This window comes from Gallinula chloropus (assembly GCF_964237585.1).
Source record: "Gallinula chloropus genome assembly, chromosome: 31".
NCBI classification, from domain to species: Eukaryota; Metazoa; Chordata; class Aves; order Gruiformes; family Rallidae; genus Gallinula; species Gallinula chloropus.
Window position 1 is genome coordinate 1,758,392 of NC_140116.1, and position 14,386 is coordinate 1,772,777.

Here is a 14,386-nt window from a genome sequence, read left to right on the forward strand (position 1 = left end):
GTGGGGTACATCATCCACCCCCCCCCAGGCCCTGGGGGTGGGAGCCAGCTTTGCTCACAGTGGGGAAACTGAGGCACGGATCCGTTCTCCACTTCCCAGTGGTGCCCAAACCAGTTCCCAACTGGGGAAACCGAGGCACGGATCCGTTCTCTGCCTCCCAGTGGTGCCCAAACCAGTTCCAAACTGGGAAACTGAGGCACAGATCGGTTCTCTGCCTCCCAACGGTGCCAAAACCAGTTCCAAACTGGGAAACTGAGGCACGGATCTGTTCTCTGCCTCCCAAAGGTGCCAAAACCAGTTCCAAACTGGGGAAACTGTGGCACGGATCCATTCTCCACCTTCCAATGGTGCCCAAGCCAGTTCCAAACTGGGGAAACTGAGGCACGGATCCGTTCTCTGCCTCCCAAAAGTGCCCAAACCAGTTCCAAACTGGGAAACTGAAGCATGGATCCATTCTCTGCCTCCCAACGGTGCCCAAACCAGTTCCCCACTGGGGAAACCGAGGCACGGATCTGTTCTCTGCCTCCCAAAGGTGCCAAAACCAGTTCCAAACTGGGGAAACTGAGGCACGGATCTGTTCTCTGCCTCCCAAAGGTGCCCAAACCAGTTCCAAACTGGGGAAACCGAGGCACGGATCCGTTCTCTGCCTCCCAACGGTGCCCAAACCAGTTTCAAACTGGGAAACTGAGGCATGGATCCATTGTTCACCTCCCAGTGGTGCCCAAGCCAGTTCCAAACTGGGAAACTGTGGCACGGATCCATTCTCCACCTTCCAATGGTGCCCAAGCCAGTTCCAAACTGGGGAAACCGAGGCACGGATCCGTTCTCTGCCTCCCAAAAGTGCCCAAACCAGCTCCCAACTGGGGAAACCGAGGCACAGACCCCCCCTACCACCCACCCCATCCCCCTTTCACCTCTCCTCCACTTCCCCTTTCACCCCCCACAACTCCAACACTCCCAGTTCCCCCAGCCTGGCTTTGGCCAGCTCCTCCCAACCCCGGTTGGCGCGGGGATTGCGGGGGGAGGGATGGGGTAACCATTCCACACGGACCCCCAAGCCGGCGGCAGCCAAGGCCTTACGGGCCCGACACTCAGCGTAGCGCCCGACCCCCACCACCAGGCCCACCCCCAGCAGCCGCACGGCCCCAGCCAGCGCCCGGTCGCACAGGCCCATCAGCCGGGCCCGCTGGGCCGGGGGTAGGTCGGTGGGGGTTAAATTGCGGCCGGTGGAGGCCAGGAAGAGGAGGGGACAGTGGTTGTGGACGAAGCAATGGCGGAAGAAGAGCTGAGGGTCGGGGCAGAGGGTCCTGACCAGGCCCCAGAAGCGGGTCCCGCTCACCTCGGCCCGGCGGCAGCTCAGGCCCAGCACCGGGCGGTCGGGGTGTTCCCTGGGGGGTCTCCTCACCCCGCCGGCCACGCGCAGCCACTCCCGTACGTGCCAGGCTTCGCCGAAGGGCACCTGAGGGAGGGGAAAGGAGAGGAGAGGAGGTTAAAGGGGGGGTTGGGGAAGGTTTAAAAGGGGGGAGGGGGTTTGGGGGTGCCCCGCAGGTGGGAAGGTTCCTCACCCGTAGGGAATGGAGGGCACAGGATTGAGGTGGTTGCAGCCGTGCCTCAGTTTCCCTCAGCCAGAGCTACGTTGGGATGGATTGGGAGGCACCCCAACCCCCCCGTGCCTCAGTTTCCCTCAGCCAGAGCTATGCTGGGATGGATTGGGAGACACCCTCACCCCCTGTGCCTCAGTTTCCCCCAGCCAGAGCTATGCTGGGATGGATTGGGAGGCACCCCAACCCCCCCGTGCCTCAGTTTCCCTCAGTCAGAGCTATGCTGGGATGGATTGGGAGGCACCCCAACCCCCCCGTGCCTCAGTTTCCCTCAGCCAGAGCTATGCTGGGATGGATTGGGAGGCACCCCAACCCCCCCGTGCCTCAGTTTCCCTCAGCCAGAGCTATGCTGGGATGGATTGGGAGGCACCCTCACCCCCTGTGCCTCAGTTTCCCTCAGTGAATACTACGCTGGGATGGATTGGGAGCTCCCCCCCACCTCAGGTGCGCACACACCACCTACCCTGTCCCAGCCTTGTCCATGCCTCAGTTTCCCTCAGCTAGTGCTACACTGGGATGGACTGGGAGCTCTCCCACCACCTGTTGGGTAGACACTCCCCTCCCTCCATCCCAGTCTCCTCTGTGCCTCAGTTTCCCTCAGTGAACACTACACTGGGATGGACTGGGAGCTCCCCCCAACCCCATACCTCAGCTTCCCCCCCACCTCAGGTGCACACACCCCCCTCTCCACCCCAGCCTCCTCCGTGCCTCAGTTTCCCCCCCCCTCCACCCCAGCCTCCTCCGTGCCTCAGTTTCCCTCAGCAAGCACTACATAGGGATGGATTGGGAGCCCTCCCACCCCATACCTCAGCTTCTCCCCCAACCTCAGGTGCACCCCCCCCCTTCTCCACCCCAGCCTCCTCCGTGCCTCAGTTTCCCTCAGCAAGCACTACACTGGGATGGATTGGGAGCACCCCCCAACCCTGTACCTCAGCTTCCCCCCCACCTCAGGTGCACACACCTCCCCTGCCCATCCCACCCTCCTCCGTGCCTCAGTTTCCCTCAGTGAATGCTACACTGGGATGGATTGGGAACCCCTCCCCACCCCATACCTCAGCTTCCCCCCCACCTCAGGTGCACACCCCCCCCCTCCACCCCAGCCTCCTCCGTGCCTCAGTTTCCCCCCCTCTCCACCCCAACCTCCTCCGTGCCTCAGTTCCCCCCCCCTCCACCCCAGCCTCCTCTGTGCCTCAGTTTCCCCCCCCTCCACCCCAGCCTCCTCCGTGCCTCAGTTTCCCCCCCTCCACCTCAGCCTCCTCCGTGCCTCAGTTTCCCTCAGCAAGCACTACACAGGGATGGATTTGGAGCCTCCCCCACCCCATACCTCAGCTTCCCCCCCACCTCAGGTGCACACCCCCCCCCTCTCCACCCCAGCCTCCTTCGTGCCTCAGTTTCCCCCCACTCTCCACCCCAGCCTCCTCCGTGCCTCAGTTTCCCTCAATGAATGCTACACTGGGATGGACTGGGAGCTCCCCCCAACCCCATACCTCAGCTTCCCCCACCTCGGGTGTGCACACCCCCCCACCACCATCCCCGCCTCCTCCGTGCCTCAGTTTCCCCCCCCCTCCACCCCAGCCTCCTCCGTGCCTCAGTTTCCCTCCCCCCTCCACCCCAGCCTCCTCCGTACCTCAGTTTCCCCCCCCCTCCACCCCATCCCCCTCTGTGCCTCAGTTCCCCCCCCTCCACCCCAGCCTCCTCCGTGCCTCAGTTTCCCCCCCTCTCCACCCCAGCCTCCTCCGTACCTCAGCTTCCCCCCCCCTCCACCCCAGCCTTCTCCGTGCCTCAGTTTCCCTCCCACCAGCCCCCCTCTTTCCCCCCCCCTCCACCCCACCCTCCTCCGTGCCTCAGTTTCCCCCCCCCCTCCACCCCACCCTCCTCCGTGCCTCAGTTTCCCTCAATGAATGCTACACTGGGATGGACTGGGAGCTCCCCCCAACCCCATACCTCAGCTTCCCCCCCACCTCGGGTGTGCACACCCCCCCACCACCATCCCCGCCTCCTCCGTGCCTCAGTTTCCCTCCCACCAGCCCCCCTCTCCCCCCCCGGCCGGTGCCGCACCCCGGTCTGGGCCATGCCGAAGGGCCCGGGGTTCATGCCGAGGAACAGGACGCGCTTGCGGCCGCGGCAGTAGCGCCGCACGAAGTGGCAGTGCGGCTCCCAGGCGTAGTCCAGGGGCCGGTACACGTAGCTGACCGGCTCCCCGAAGGGCGGCAGCTCCTCCAGCAGCGCGCTCTGCTCCTGCTCCAGCCGCAGGAACCGCCCAGCCAGGCTGCCTTCAGCCCCCTCCTCCTCCTCCTCCTCCTCTTCCTCCTCCTCCTCTTCCTCCTTCACCGCCGGCTCCAGCCCGGGCGCCGCTGTCTCAGCTGCTCTCTCCTCCTCCATGCTGCCATCGCCTGGGGCCTGCGGATGGGACGTGGGTGAGGGGAGGGTGGGGGGACAGGGTTAGCCCCGAGGGGAGGGGAGGGGGGGGCTTGGCTCTGCCCCCACCCGACCCCTGCACCCCCAGGAACCCTGAGGAGTGTGTTCCCCAGGCACCCAGAGCCCCCCCCACCCAGGGCCCCCTTGAGCCCTCCAGAGCCCCCCGAGCAGCCGCAGAGCCACCCCAGAGCTCCCCCAGGGTCACCCAGAGCACCCTAAAGGCGCCAGAGCCACCCCAGGACCCCCCAAGCAGCCCTAGAGCCCCCCAGACACCCTCTGGGCTGTCCCAGCCCACCCACCCCGAGGAGCCCCGAGGCCCTCAGAGCCCCCCCAGCCCTTACAAAACACCCCCAGACCCCCCGGGCCGTCCCAGGGCCGCCCAGAGGCACCCCAGAGCCCCCTGAGGGCGCCAGAGCCGCCGTAGCACCCCCCAAGCACCCCTAAAGCCCCCCGAAGAAGCCCCGAAGCCCTCAGAGCCCCCCCAGCCCCACTAAACACCCCCAGACCCCCCGGGCCGTCCCAGGGCCGCCCAGAGGCACCCCAGAGCCGCCCCAGGACCCCCCAAGCACCCCTAGAGCCCCCCCGAGCCCCTCTGGGCCGCTCCAGGGCCCTCCCAGAGGAGCCGCGAGGCCCTCAGAGCCCCCCCAGACCCTCCCGGGCCGCCCAGGGTCCCTCAACCCCCCCTCCAAGGCCGCCCCCCCATCACACAGCCCCCTCCCCGCCCCCGAGTCCCCCAGTGACGTCACGCCGCCACCCCGGGCCTACCTGTCCCTGCCCCGGCCCCGGCCCCGGCCCCGGCCCCGGCCCCGGCCCCGGCCCCGGCCCCGGCGCTCCGGCCGCCGCCGCCGCCCCCTGACCCCCGGCCCGGCCCCGCGCAAAGCCCGCTGGGAGTTGGAGTCCCGGGGCCGCGCCCACCCCGCCGCCGCCTTCCCGGCGTGCCCCGCGCGGGGCTTTGTCTGCGCGGGGGTTTCCCAGCGCGCCCTGCGGCGGGAACACCCCCCCTGACCCCCCCCGCCCCGGTCCCGTTCCTCCTCCCCCCCGCCCCCCCCCGCCGGCTCCGGGGCGCGCGCGGGAGCACGGGCACGGCTCGTGGGGGGCGGAGCGACCTCGAGGGGGGGGGGAGGGAGGGAGGGAGGAGGGGGCGGCGCCGCGCGGGCTGCGGCGGGGCAAGGGCGCCTCCTGGCGGCGCCGCGGGGGAACCTGGCGGGGGGGGAACAACAACTCCCCCTCCCCAGCACCCCTCGTGTGCCCGCCCCCCCCTCCCCCGGTGTCGTGTCCCCCCCCCGTCCCCCGTCCCCTGGTCCCTGTGTGTCAGCCCCCGGGGTCTCCTGTCCTCCCAGTGCCCCTCACTGGTGTCTCGACCCCAGCCCCAGTGTCCCCGTACCCCCCACATACTGTGCCCATAGCCCCCCCCATAGCCCCCCCTGTGCCCCCCTTCCCAGTCCCCATGTCCCCTGGTCTGTGTGTGTCATCCCCTGGGGTCTCCTGTCCTCCCAGTGTCCCCATGTCCCCCCCCCCATTCCCAGTGTCCCTCCCCAGTGTCTCCCCCCGACCTGGTGTCCCTGTGCCCCCCCCATGCCCCCCTTCCCACTCCCAGTGTCCCTGGGGTCTCCTGTCCTCCCAGTGTCCCCATGTCCCCCCCCCCATTCCCAGTGTCCCTCCCCAGTGTCTCCCCCCGACCTGGTGTCCCTGTGCCCCCCCCATAGCCCCCCCATGCCCCCCTTCCCACTCCCGGTGTCCCTGGGGTCTCGTGTCCTCCCAGTGTCCCCATGTGTGTCCCCCCCCCCCCATTCCCGGTGTCCCTCCCCAACCTGGTGTCCCCGTGCCCCCCATTCTGTGCCCATAGCCCCCCCTCCCACTCCATGTCCCCCCCATAGCCCCCCCATTCCCCCCTTCCCACTCCCAGTGTCCCTGGGGTCTCGTGTCCTCCCAGTGTCCCCATGTCCCCCTCCCCATTCCCGGTGTCCCTCCCCAACCTGGTGTCCCCGTGCCCCCCCATTCTGTGCCCATAGCCCCCCCCCCCCACATCCCCCCCTCCGGTGTGCCTGTTCCACCCCAGTATGTGTCGTGTGTCCCCTCCCTGCTGCTCAGGTGTCCCCGTGCGCCCCCCACCCTGCTGTGCCCATGCCCCCCCCAGTGTCCCCTCAGCGTGCCCGTACCCCCCCCACCATGTGTGCCCCCCACTCCCCCCCCCATGTCCCCCTGTCTGTCCCCTCCCTGTCCTGCAGCTCCACGTCGCGCCCACCAGGTGGCGAGAGAGCCCCATCCACAACCCCATTGGGGGGGAAGTGAGGCGGGGGGGGCACACTGAGACAACCCCCCCCCTCCTTTTCCTCTTTACCCCCCCTGACTGGGGCTGAACTGGGCCATACTGGGACCACTGGGAGGTCCCCCCAGCACCCCCCTCCCCCAGCGAAACGGCAGCTCCTGAAAAGTGACAGTTTATTGGAGACAAATGGGGGGGGGGGGAAGGGGGGTGATGAGGGGGGGGCCCGGGGGGGCCCCAGCTAAAAACACCGACCTTAGAAAAACATCAAAAAACCCGGGGCCGACACCCCCCTCCCCCCAAAAAGACCCCATATCTGGGGGGGGGGGGGGGCACACACACAGGTGTGCCTGTCCCCTGCCCTGTCCCCAGGATGGGGGGGGGAGGGTTGTGAAGGGGGGGGGCACACACACACATGCACCTGTCCCCTCCCTTGTCCCCAGGATGGGGGGGGGCTTCAGGATGGGGGGGCCACACACACACATGCGCCTGTCCCCTCCCTTGTCCCCAGGATGGGGGGGGGCTTGTGGAGGGGGGGGGCACACACACACACACACACACACACGTGTGCCTGTCCCCTCCCTTGTCCCCAAAAATGGGGGGGGCACACACAGGTGCACCTGTCCCCTCCCCTTCCTTGTCCCCTAGATGGGGGGGGGCTTCAGGATGGGGGGGCCACACTCACAGGTGCACCTGTCCCCTCCCCTGTCCCCAGGATGGGGGGGGGCACACTCACAGGTGCACCTGTCCCCTCCCCTCCCTTGTCCCCTAGATGGGGGGGGGCCACACTCACAGGTGCATCTGTCCCCTCCCCTGTCCCCAGGAGCGGGGAGTTGTTGGGGGGGGGGGCACACACACACATGCACCTGTCCCCTCCCCTGTCCCCAGAATGGGGGGGGGGGAGGGGGCTTCAGGATGGGGGGGCCACACACACACACACACACACGTGTGCCCGTCCCCTCCCTTGTCCCCAGGAGGGGGGGGGAGGGCTTGTGGAGGGGGGGGGCACACACAGGTGCACCTATCCCCTCCCTTGTCCCCTAGGTGGGGGGGGCATTGTGGAGGGGGTGGGGGGCACACACACACATGTACCTTGTCCCCTCCCTTGTCCCCAGGATGGGGGGGGGGGGCTTGTGGATGGGGGGGCCACACTCACAGGTGCATCTGTCCCCTCCCCTGTCCCCAGGAGGGGGGAGTTGGGGGGGGCCACACACAGGTGCACCTGTCCCCTCCCCTGTCCCCAGGATGGGGGGCATGCACCTGTCCCCTCCCCTGTCCCCAGGAGGGGGGAGTTGGGGGGGCGGGGGCACACACACACATGCACCTGTCCCCTCCCCTGTCCCCAGGATGGGGGGGGGGGGGCTTGTGGAGGGGGGGCACACACACACACACACACGTGTGCCTGTCCCCTCCCCTGTCCCCAGGAGGGGGGAGTTGTTGGGGGGGCGGGGGCACACACACACATGCACCTGTCCCCTCCCCTGTCCCCAGGATGGGGGGGGGGGGCTTGTGGAGGGGGGGCACACACACACATGCACCTGTCCCCTCCCCAGTCCCCAGGATGGGACATTTTGGGGAGGGGGGGGGGGGGGAAGGGGGCACAAGATGTTCCCTGCCTGGGGACACGATGAGATTTGGGGGGGGGGGGGGGTCCCACACGAGACACACACACACACACACACGAGAGATGCTGAGGGGTGCGTGGGGTGGGGTGGGGGTGTTGGGGGGGGGTTAGATGGGTGTTGGGGGGGGGGGGGCTATGTACAGGTGGTGGTGGTGTGGGGAGGAGGGGGGTGGGGGGGCCGCCTTAGCTGCGGGGGGTGTCCCTCTCTTTGCTGTCCGTGTCCTCGGGGTAGGCGTGCCAGGTCAGCCGCTCCTCGTAGAAGGCGATGACGATCTGGGGACACTTCAGGTTGGCCTCCTTGGCCAGCACCAGGTCAGCCTCATCCGTGTCCTTCCTGGGAGGGGGAATAAATGAGTAGGGGGGGCACTAAAAAAGGGATGGTTTACCCCCCCCCACCACCACCCTGGGATGGGCAGAGGGGCCTCACCACTTCATGAGGAACATCAGGTCCCCGCAGGAGTCGGTGGCACCGATGATCTTCTCGGGCTCCAGCCCCCGCTCGAAGCCCCGGGCGATGTCGTTGCTCTGTGGGTTGTGGAGAGAGGGGGAGGGGGGGAAAAGGGACGTTTCTTGGGGGGCTGAAGTGGTTTGGAGGTGTTTAAGGGGTGATGAGGGGGGGGGGTTGGGAGGGGGTTATGGCCCTGGTTTGGGATGGATGGAGGGATGGAGGGAGGTTATGGGGTTGAGGACATCCCCAGCTGTGGTGGTGGTGACATTGGGCGCCCGTTCCCAGCCCTGGGTCCCTGTCCTGGGTCCTTGCCTTCATCCCTGGGTCCCTGTCTTCATCCCTGGGTCCCTGTCCTCACCCTTGGGTGCCAGTTCCCAGCCCTGGGTCCCTGTCCTGGGTCCTTGCCTTCATCCCTGGGTCCCTGTCTTCATCCCTGGGTCCCTGTCCTCACCCTTGGGTGCCAGTTCCCAGCCCTGGGTCCCTGTCCTGGGTCCCTGCCCTCGTCCCTGGGTCCCTGTCCTCACCCTTGGGTGCCAGTTCCCAGCCCTGGGTCCCTGTCCTGACTCCTCAGTGCCTGTCCTCAACCCTGGGTCCCTGTCCTGGGTCCCTATCCTTGCCCCTGCGTGTCTGTCCCCAGCTCTGGGTCCCTGTCCACGCCCCATGGTCCTTGTCCTTGCCCCTGGGTCCCTGTCCTTGCCCCTGGGTCCCTGTCCTGGGTCCCTGTCATCACCCCTGGGTCCCTGTCCTCGCCCCATGGTCCTTGTCCTTGCCCCCAGGTCCCTGTTCTGACCCCTGGGTGCCCATCCCCAGCCTGTCCCTGAAGAAACAATCCAGTTTCTCCTCCAGGTCCTGTGGGAGTCAAAATCCTCCCATAACCCAGCACAGACTGCAGCACAAGCAGGGGACCAGCAGGAGATAAGGGCCAGGGGAGATAAGGGCCCAGGAAACAATTCCAGGGCAGTGAGATCACCTCGGAGCGCGGCCAGGCCGGAGAGAAGCCAGACTTGGGATGGGGTGATGGGTGCTGTGGGTGTAACTGGGGGTCTGATCTGGGCTGGGGTCCTTCTCCAGAGGCTCCCGCTGCAGCTGGCACCTCTGCACCCCTCAGGGAAGGGGGGAACTTCCACTTCCCTTTCCCCTTCCCCTTCCCTTTCTTTTCCCCTGCAGATCATCAGCGGGATCCCAGGGTCAGACCACAGTGGGCAGCGTGTCCCTAACCATCCTGGGTGTCTGTCCCCATCCCAGGGATGCCAGGCATCCCCTTCCCAGGGTTCCCATCCCTGTCCCCATCCCAGGGATGCCAGGCATCCCCTTCCCCAGGTTCCCATCCCTGTCCCCATCCCAGGGATGCCAGGCATCCCCTTCCCCAGGTTCCCATCCCTGTCCCCATCCCAGGGATGCCAGGCATCCCCTTCCCCAGGTTCCCATCCCTGTCCCCATCCCAGGGATGCCAGGCATCCCCTTCCCCAGGTTCCCATCCCTGTCCCCATCCCAGGGATGCCAGGCATCCCATTCCCCAGGTTCCCATCCCTGTCCCCATCCCAGGGATGCCTTCTCCTTCCCCTGTCCCCAGAAGCCTAATATAGGGACATTGAGTGTCCCCACCTTTGGGTGTCCATCCCTGGCTGCCTGTCTCCATCCCTGGGTGCCTGTCCCCATCCCAGGGCTGCTGGGAATCTCCTTCCCTGGGTCCCTGTCCTCACTCCTGGGTGTCTGTCCTGGGTCCTTGTCCTCACACTTGGGTGCCTGTCCTCGAGCTGCCCTGTCCCAGAGCTGCTGGGCATCCCCTTCCCCAGGTTCCCATCCCTATCCTTGTCCCTATCCCAGACCTGTTGGATGTCCCCTTCCCTGAGTTCCTGTCCCTGTCCCAGAGCTGCTGGGCATCCCCTTCCCCAGGTTCCCATCACTATCCTTGTCCCTATCCCAGAGCTGCTGTCCCCTTCCCTGAGTTCCTGTCCCTGTCCCAGAGCTGCTGGACATCCCCTTCCCTAGGTTCCCATCCCTATCCTTGTCCCTATCCCAGAGCTGCTGTCCCCTTCCCTGAGTTCCTGTCCCTGTCCCGGAGCTGCTGGACATCCCCTTCCCCGAGTTCCCAGGTGTCCCATTCCCTAGGTCCCTGTCCCTGTCCCAGAGCTGCTGGATGTTCCCTTCCCCAGGTTCCCATCCCAGGGCTGCCAAACATCCCCTTCCCCACGTTCCCATCCTAGGGCTGCCATCCCCTTCCCCACGTTCCCATCCCAGGGCTGCCAAACATCCCCTTCCCCACGTTCCCATCCTAGGGCTGCCATTCCCTTCCCCAGGTTCCCATCCCAGGGCTGCCAGACATCCCCTTCCCCATGTTCCCATCCCAGGGCTGCCATTCCCTTCCCCACGTTCCCATCCCAGGGCTGCCAAACATCCCCTTCCCCACGTTCCCATCCTAGGGCTGCCATCCCCTTCCCCACGTTCCCATCCCAGGGCTGCCATTCCCTTCCCCACGTTCCCATCCCTGGACTGCCATCCCCTTCCCCACGTTCCCATCCCAGGGCTGCCATCCCCTTCCCCACGTTCCCATCCCAGGGCTGCCAAACATCCCCTTCCCCACGTTCCCATCCTAGGGCTGCCATCCCCTTCCCCACGTTCCCATCCCAGGGCTGCCATCCCCTTCCCCACGTTCCCATCCCAGGGCTGCCATTCCCTTCCCCACGTTCCCATCCCTGGACTGCCATCCCCTTCCCCACGTTCCCATCCCAGGGCTGCCATCCCCTTCCCCACGTTCCCATCCCAGGGCTGCCAGACATCCCCTTCCCCACGTTCCCATCCCAGGGCTGCCAGACATCCCCTTCCCCACGTTCCCATCCCAGGGCTGCCATCCCCTTCCCCACGTTCCCATCCCAGGGCTGCCATTCCCTTCCCCAGGTTCCCATCCCAGGGCTGCCATTCCCTTCTCCAGGTTCCCATCCCAGAGCTGCCATTCCCTTCCCCAGGTTCCCATCCCAGAGCTGCCAGACGTCCTCTTCCCCACGTTCCCATCCCTGGGCTGCCATCCCCTTCCCCAGGTTCCCATCCCAGGGCTGCCATCCCCTTCCCCACGTTCCCATCCCAGAGCTGCCATCCCCTTCCCCACATTCCCATCCCAGGGCTGCCATCCCCTTCCCCACGTTCCCATCCCAGAGCTGCCATCCCCTTCCCCACGTTCCCATCCCAGGGCTGCCATTCCCTTCCCCAGGTTCCCATCCCACCCCCTCCCACGGTGTATCCCTCCCTCACCTCCCTCTTCTTCTTGACCTTGACATCCTCCCCGCTGGCGGGCAGCCCTCCTTTCCTCTTGGCTCCCTCCGCCTTCTCTCGCGGTTTATTCCCATCACCTTCCTTCATCTTCTTGTATTTCCTCATAAACTCCGAGATCAACTCCGGACAATCCAGGTTCTTCTCCGGCTCCCAAGTATTGTGTTCCCTGTTACCAAACAGCCACCGTTACCCTCCTCACCCTCCTCATCGTCACCGTCCCCGGTGGTACTTACTCGGAGAAGCCTTTCCACTTGAGCAGGTACTCGGCCTGGCCCTTCACCACGCGCCGGTCCAGCACCTTCTCCACCACATACTCTTCCTCGTCTCCAGAGGACGAGCTGTCGGCTGGCCGCTTGCTCCTCTTGCCCATAGCGCAGCGCCCAACGGGTCCTGGGTGGGTGGGGTGGTTATTGGGGGACCCCCCCCCCCCCCAGCACCCCGTCACCCTTCCCCAACCCCCTCGAACAGACAAGGAACCGGCGCTTCCCAACGCGATTTGGGTTCAAACAGCTTGAAATAAGGGAGGGTTTTGAAGGGGGAGGGGGTGGGAAAGTCTATTTTCCCCCGTTAATTTGTAATATGGTGCTGGGTTTATTGGGGGAAGGTGTTTAAAAGGGAATTAAATGTGGGGGGAGAAGGGAAGGAGGGGGAATACAGAGTGATTTAGGGTCTTCCCCCTCCTAGAAAAGCTCTTCCGAGGTCTAAACCTAAAAAAAACCCTAAAAATAAAAGGTTTTAAGGCCAAAAGACATGGCTTTGTGGTTGGGGATGCGTTGGGTTTTGGTTTGGTTCAGCCCTAAAATAAGCAGAGGTCAGGAAATTCCTCGTCCTCCTCATTCCCTGGGCAGCTCAAGCCCAAACTGGGCACCTGGATTTACCCCTGGGTCAAAAGGGGGTAAAAAAAGTGGTATATTGAGGTTAAAAGTGGCAGGTTTGGGGGTAAAAAGGGTGGGTTTGAGGGTAAAAAGGGCACTTTTTGGAAAAAAAGGTGGGTTTCGGGGTAAAAAAGAGCAATTTTTAGGGTAAAAGGGGGGTTTTGGGGGGTAAAAAGGGAGATTCGGATGGTAAAAATGGTGGGTTTGTGGAAAAAAGGGTGGCTTTAGGGGTAACAAGGGAGGGTTGGGGGTTAAAAAAGCAGTTTTTGAGGCAAAAGGAGTGGTTTTGAGGGTAAAAAGGGCGAGTTTGGGCATAAAAAGGGCAGTTTTGGGGGTAAAAAGGGAGATTTGGAGAGCAAAAATGGCGCATTTGGGATAAAAATAGCGGTTTTTTTTTTTTAAAGAGCAATTTTATGGGTAAAAAGGGCAGGTTTTTGGTTAAAAATAGCAGTTTTGAGGGTTAAAAAGGCCGCTTGAGGAGTTAAAGTAAATTATTATTGGATTAAAAGGAGGTCTGGGGGTTAAAAAAGGAATTTTGGAGGTAAAAAGGGGGATTTGGAGGTTAAATAAGCAGTTTTTGAGGTGAAAAGGGCAGTTCTGAGGGTAAAAGAGGAGATTTTGAGGCTAAAAAAGGCAGCTTGAGGGTGGAAAGTGGGGATCAGGGGTAAAAAAGTGCAATTTTTAGGGTAAAAAGGCAGTTTTGGGGGTGAAAGGCCCGTTTTGGGTGGACAAAGGCGGTTTTTCGGGTGAAAAGGGCGATTTTTGGTGCTGAAGGGCGGGGACGGAGCCCTGAGGCGCCGCATCCCTGAAGGTGCCCGCGGGAGGCGGGGGGAACAAAAGCAAAGGGCCGTTATGAGGCGAAAAGTGGCTTTTTGAAGGGAAAAGCCCCGTCCTGAGGTGAAAACCGGGCGGGCCGGGCTCGGTGCTGCTGCCGCGGAGCCGGCCCGGTGCCGGCAGAGCCGCGACCCGGTCCCGGCGCTCAGCGCTCTACGCGGGACCGGGCCTCGGGGGCGGGGCGAACAGCGCGCCACCTCTTCCTATTGGCCAGCGGGGCGGCCGCATCCGTTCGTTCATTGGTTGGGCGCGCCGCCGGTCGCAGCCGGACCGCCCCGCCTCCCCCCCCGTCGCCATTGGCCCAGCCGTCCGTCACTCCCCGAACCGTGCAGCCTTTCCGCCGCTCCCATTGGCCGAGCCGCCCGCCACTCGCTCCCGCCCTCCGCCGCCGCCATTGGTCAGCGCGCCTGCTCATCCCGCCGGCGGGCTGCGCCCCCGCCCTGCCCCCCATTCATCCGCCGCCAGCCGCCGCTACCTGGGCGGGGAGCGGCTCCGGCGCCGACCCGTCCGCCGCGGTCTGGCCACCCGTCCGAGCCGCCGCCGCCGCTCCGCCCGCCAAAACCGCCCGCAGCGCGCAGGCGCCGCCGGCCGCGCTCGGCGCATGCGTCCGCTCGCCCTCCTCTTCCCCCCCCCTCGCCCCCCCCGCCGCCCTCTGGTCTACCTTGGGCGCCGGCGGGGGGGCTGCCCCTCCTCACCGCCGCCGGGACTCGCCGCCGCGGCGCCGCCGCCGCGCCCTGCTGCTGCCGCCCGCCGCGCTGTGCTGTGCTCGCCGACCGCCGGGCCCGCCGCCGGGCAGCGCGGAGCGATAGGCGCGCCCGCCAATGGGAACGGCGGCGCGGCGGGGTTAACCAATCAGAGGGAAGCAAGGGGCGGGAACCCCGGCGAGAGAGCCAATCCAAGGAGAGACGGGGAGTCACCGGGCTGGAGCGGGAAAAGCGACGCGGGGCGGTGCCGCGGCGGTCTGGCCCAATCCGTGAAGAGCGGAGGGTGGGACTTCTGCCGCTTTGGCCAATGGGTGGCGGCAGCGCAGGCGGGGCGGCTGAGCACAGC

General features: G+C 65.5%; 2 protein-coding genes across 3 annotated transcripts; both read right to left on the reverse strand.

Annotated features, from left to right (window-relative positions):
* Window positions 1-910: 910 nt before the first annotated feature.
* Window positions 911-3,983, reverse strand: SMUG1 (single-strand-selective monofunctional uracil-DNA glycosylase 1; the record flags this gene model as incomplete). The annotated part of the gene is made up of 2 exons (XM_084277202.1): window positions 911-1,459; window positions 3,660-3,983. 2 exons carry the CDS (start codon window positions 3,981-3,983, stop codon window positions 911-913), a joined length of 873 nt encoding a protein of 290 aa, XP_084133328.1.
* Window positions 3,984-6,461: 2,478 nt separating this feature from the next.
* CBX5 (chromobox 5) lies at window positions 6,462-14,096 on the reverse strand. 2 transcript variants are annotated; one of them, XM_084277398.1, is made up of 5 exons: window positions 13,998-14,096; window positions 11,861-12,017; window positions 11,625-11,793; window positions 8,337-8,434; window positions 6,462-8,243 (listed from the first exon to the last, which is right to left on the reverse strand). In XM_084277398.1, exons 2-5 carry the CDS (start codon window positions 11,995-11,997, stop codon window positions 8,093-8,095), a joined length of 555 nt encoding a protein of 184 aa, XP_084133524.1. In that variant the 5' UTR covers window positions 11,998-12,017; window positions 13,998-14,096; the 3' UTR covers window positions 6,462-8,092. The 2 variants fall into 2 exon arrangements, with proteins under 2 accessions (XP_084133524.1, XP_084133523.1); XM_084277397.1 differs by having other exon boundaries at window positions 11,607-11,793.
* Between the last annotated feature and the right edge of the window lie 290 nt (window positions 14,097-14,386).

Coding starts and splice junctions, on each gene's coding strand:
- CBX5 (XM_084277397.1), bottom strand. CDS start 11,997: ATGGGCAAGAGGAGCAAGCGGCCAGCCGACAGCTCGTCCTCTGGAGAC. Junction 8,435..11,606: donor AGGTCAAGAAGAAGAGGGAG/GTGAGGGAGGGA, acceptor CACAACCCACAG/AGCAACGACATCGCCCGGGG. Junction 8,244..8,336: donor CTGATGTTCCTCATGAAGTG/GTGAGGCCCCTC, acceptor TCCCCCTCCCAG/GAAGGACACGGATGAGGCTG.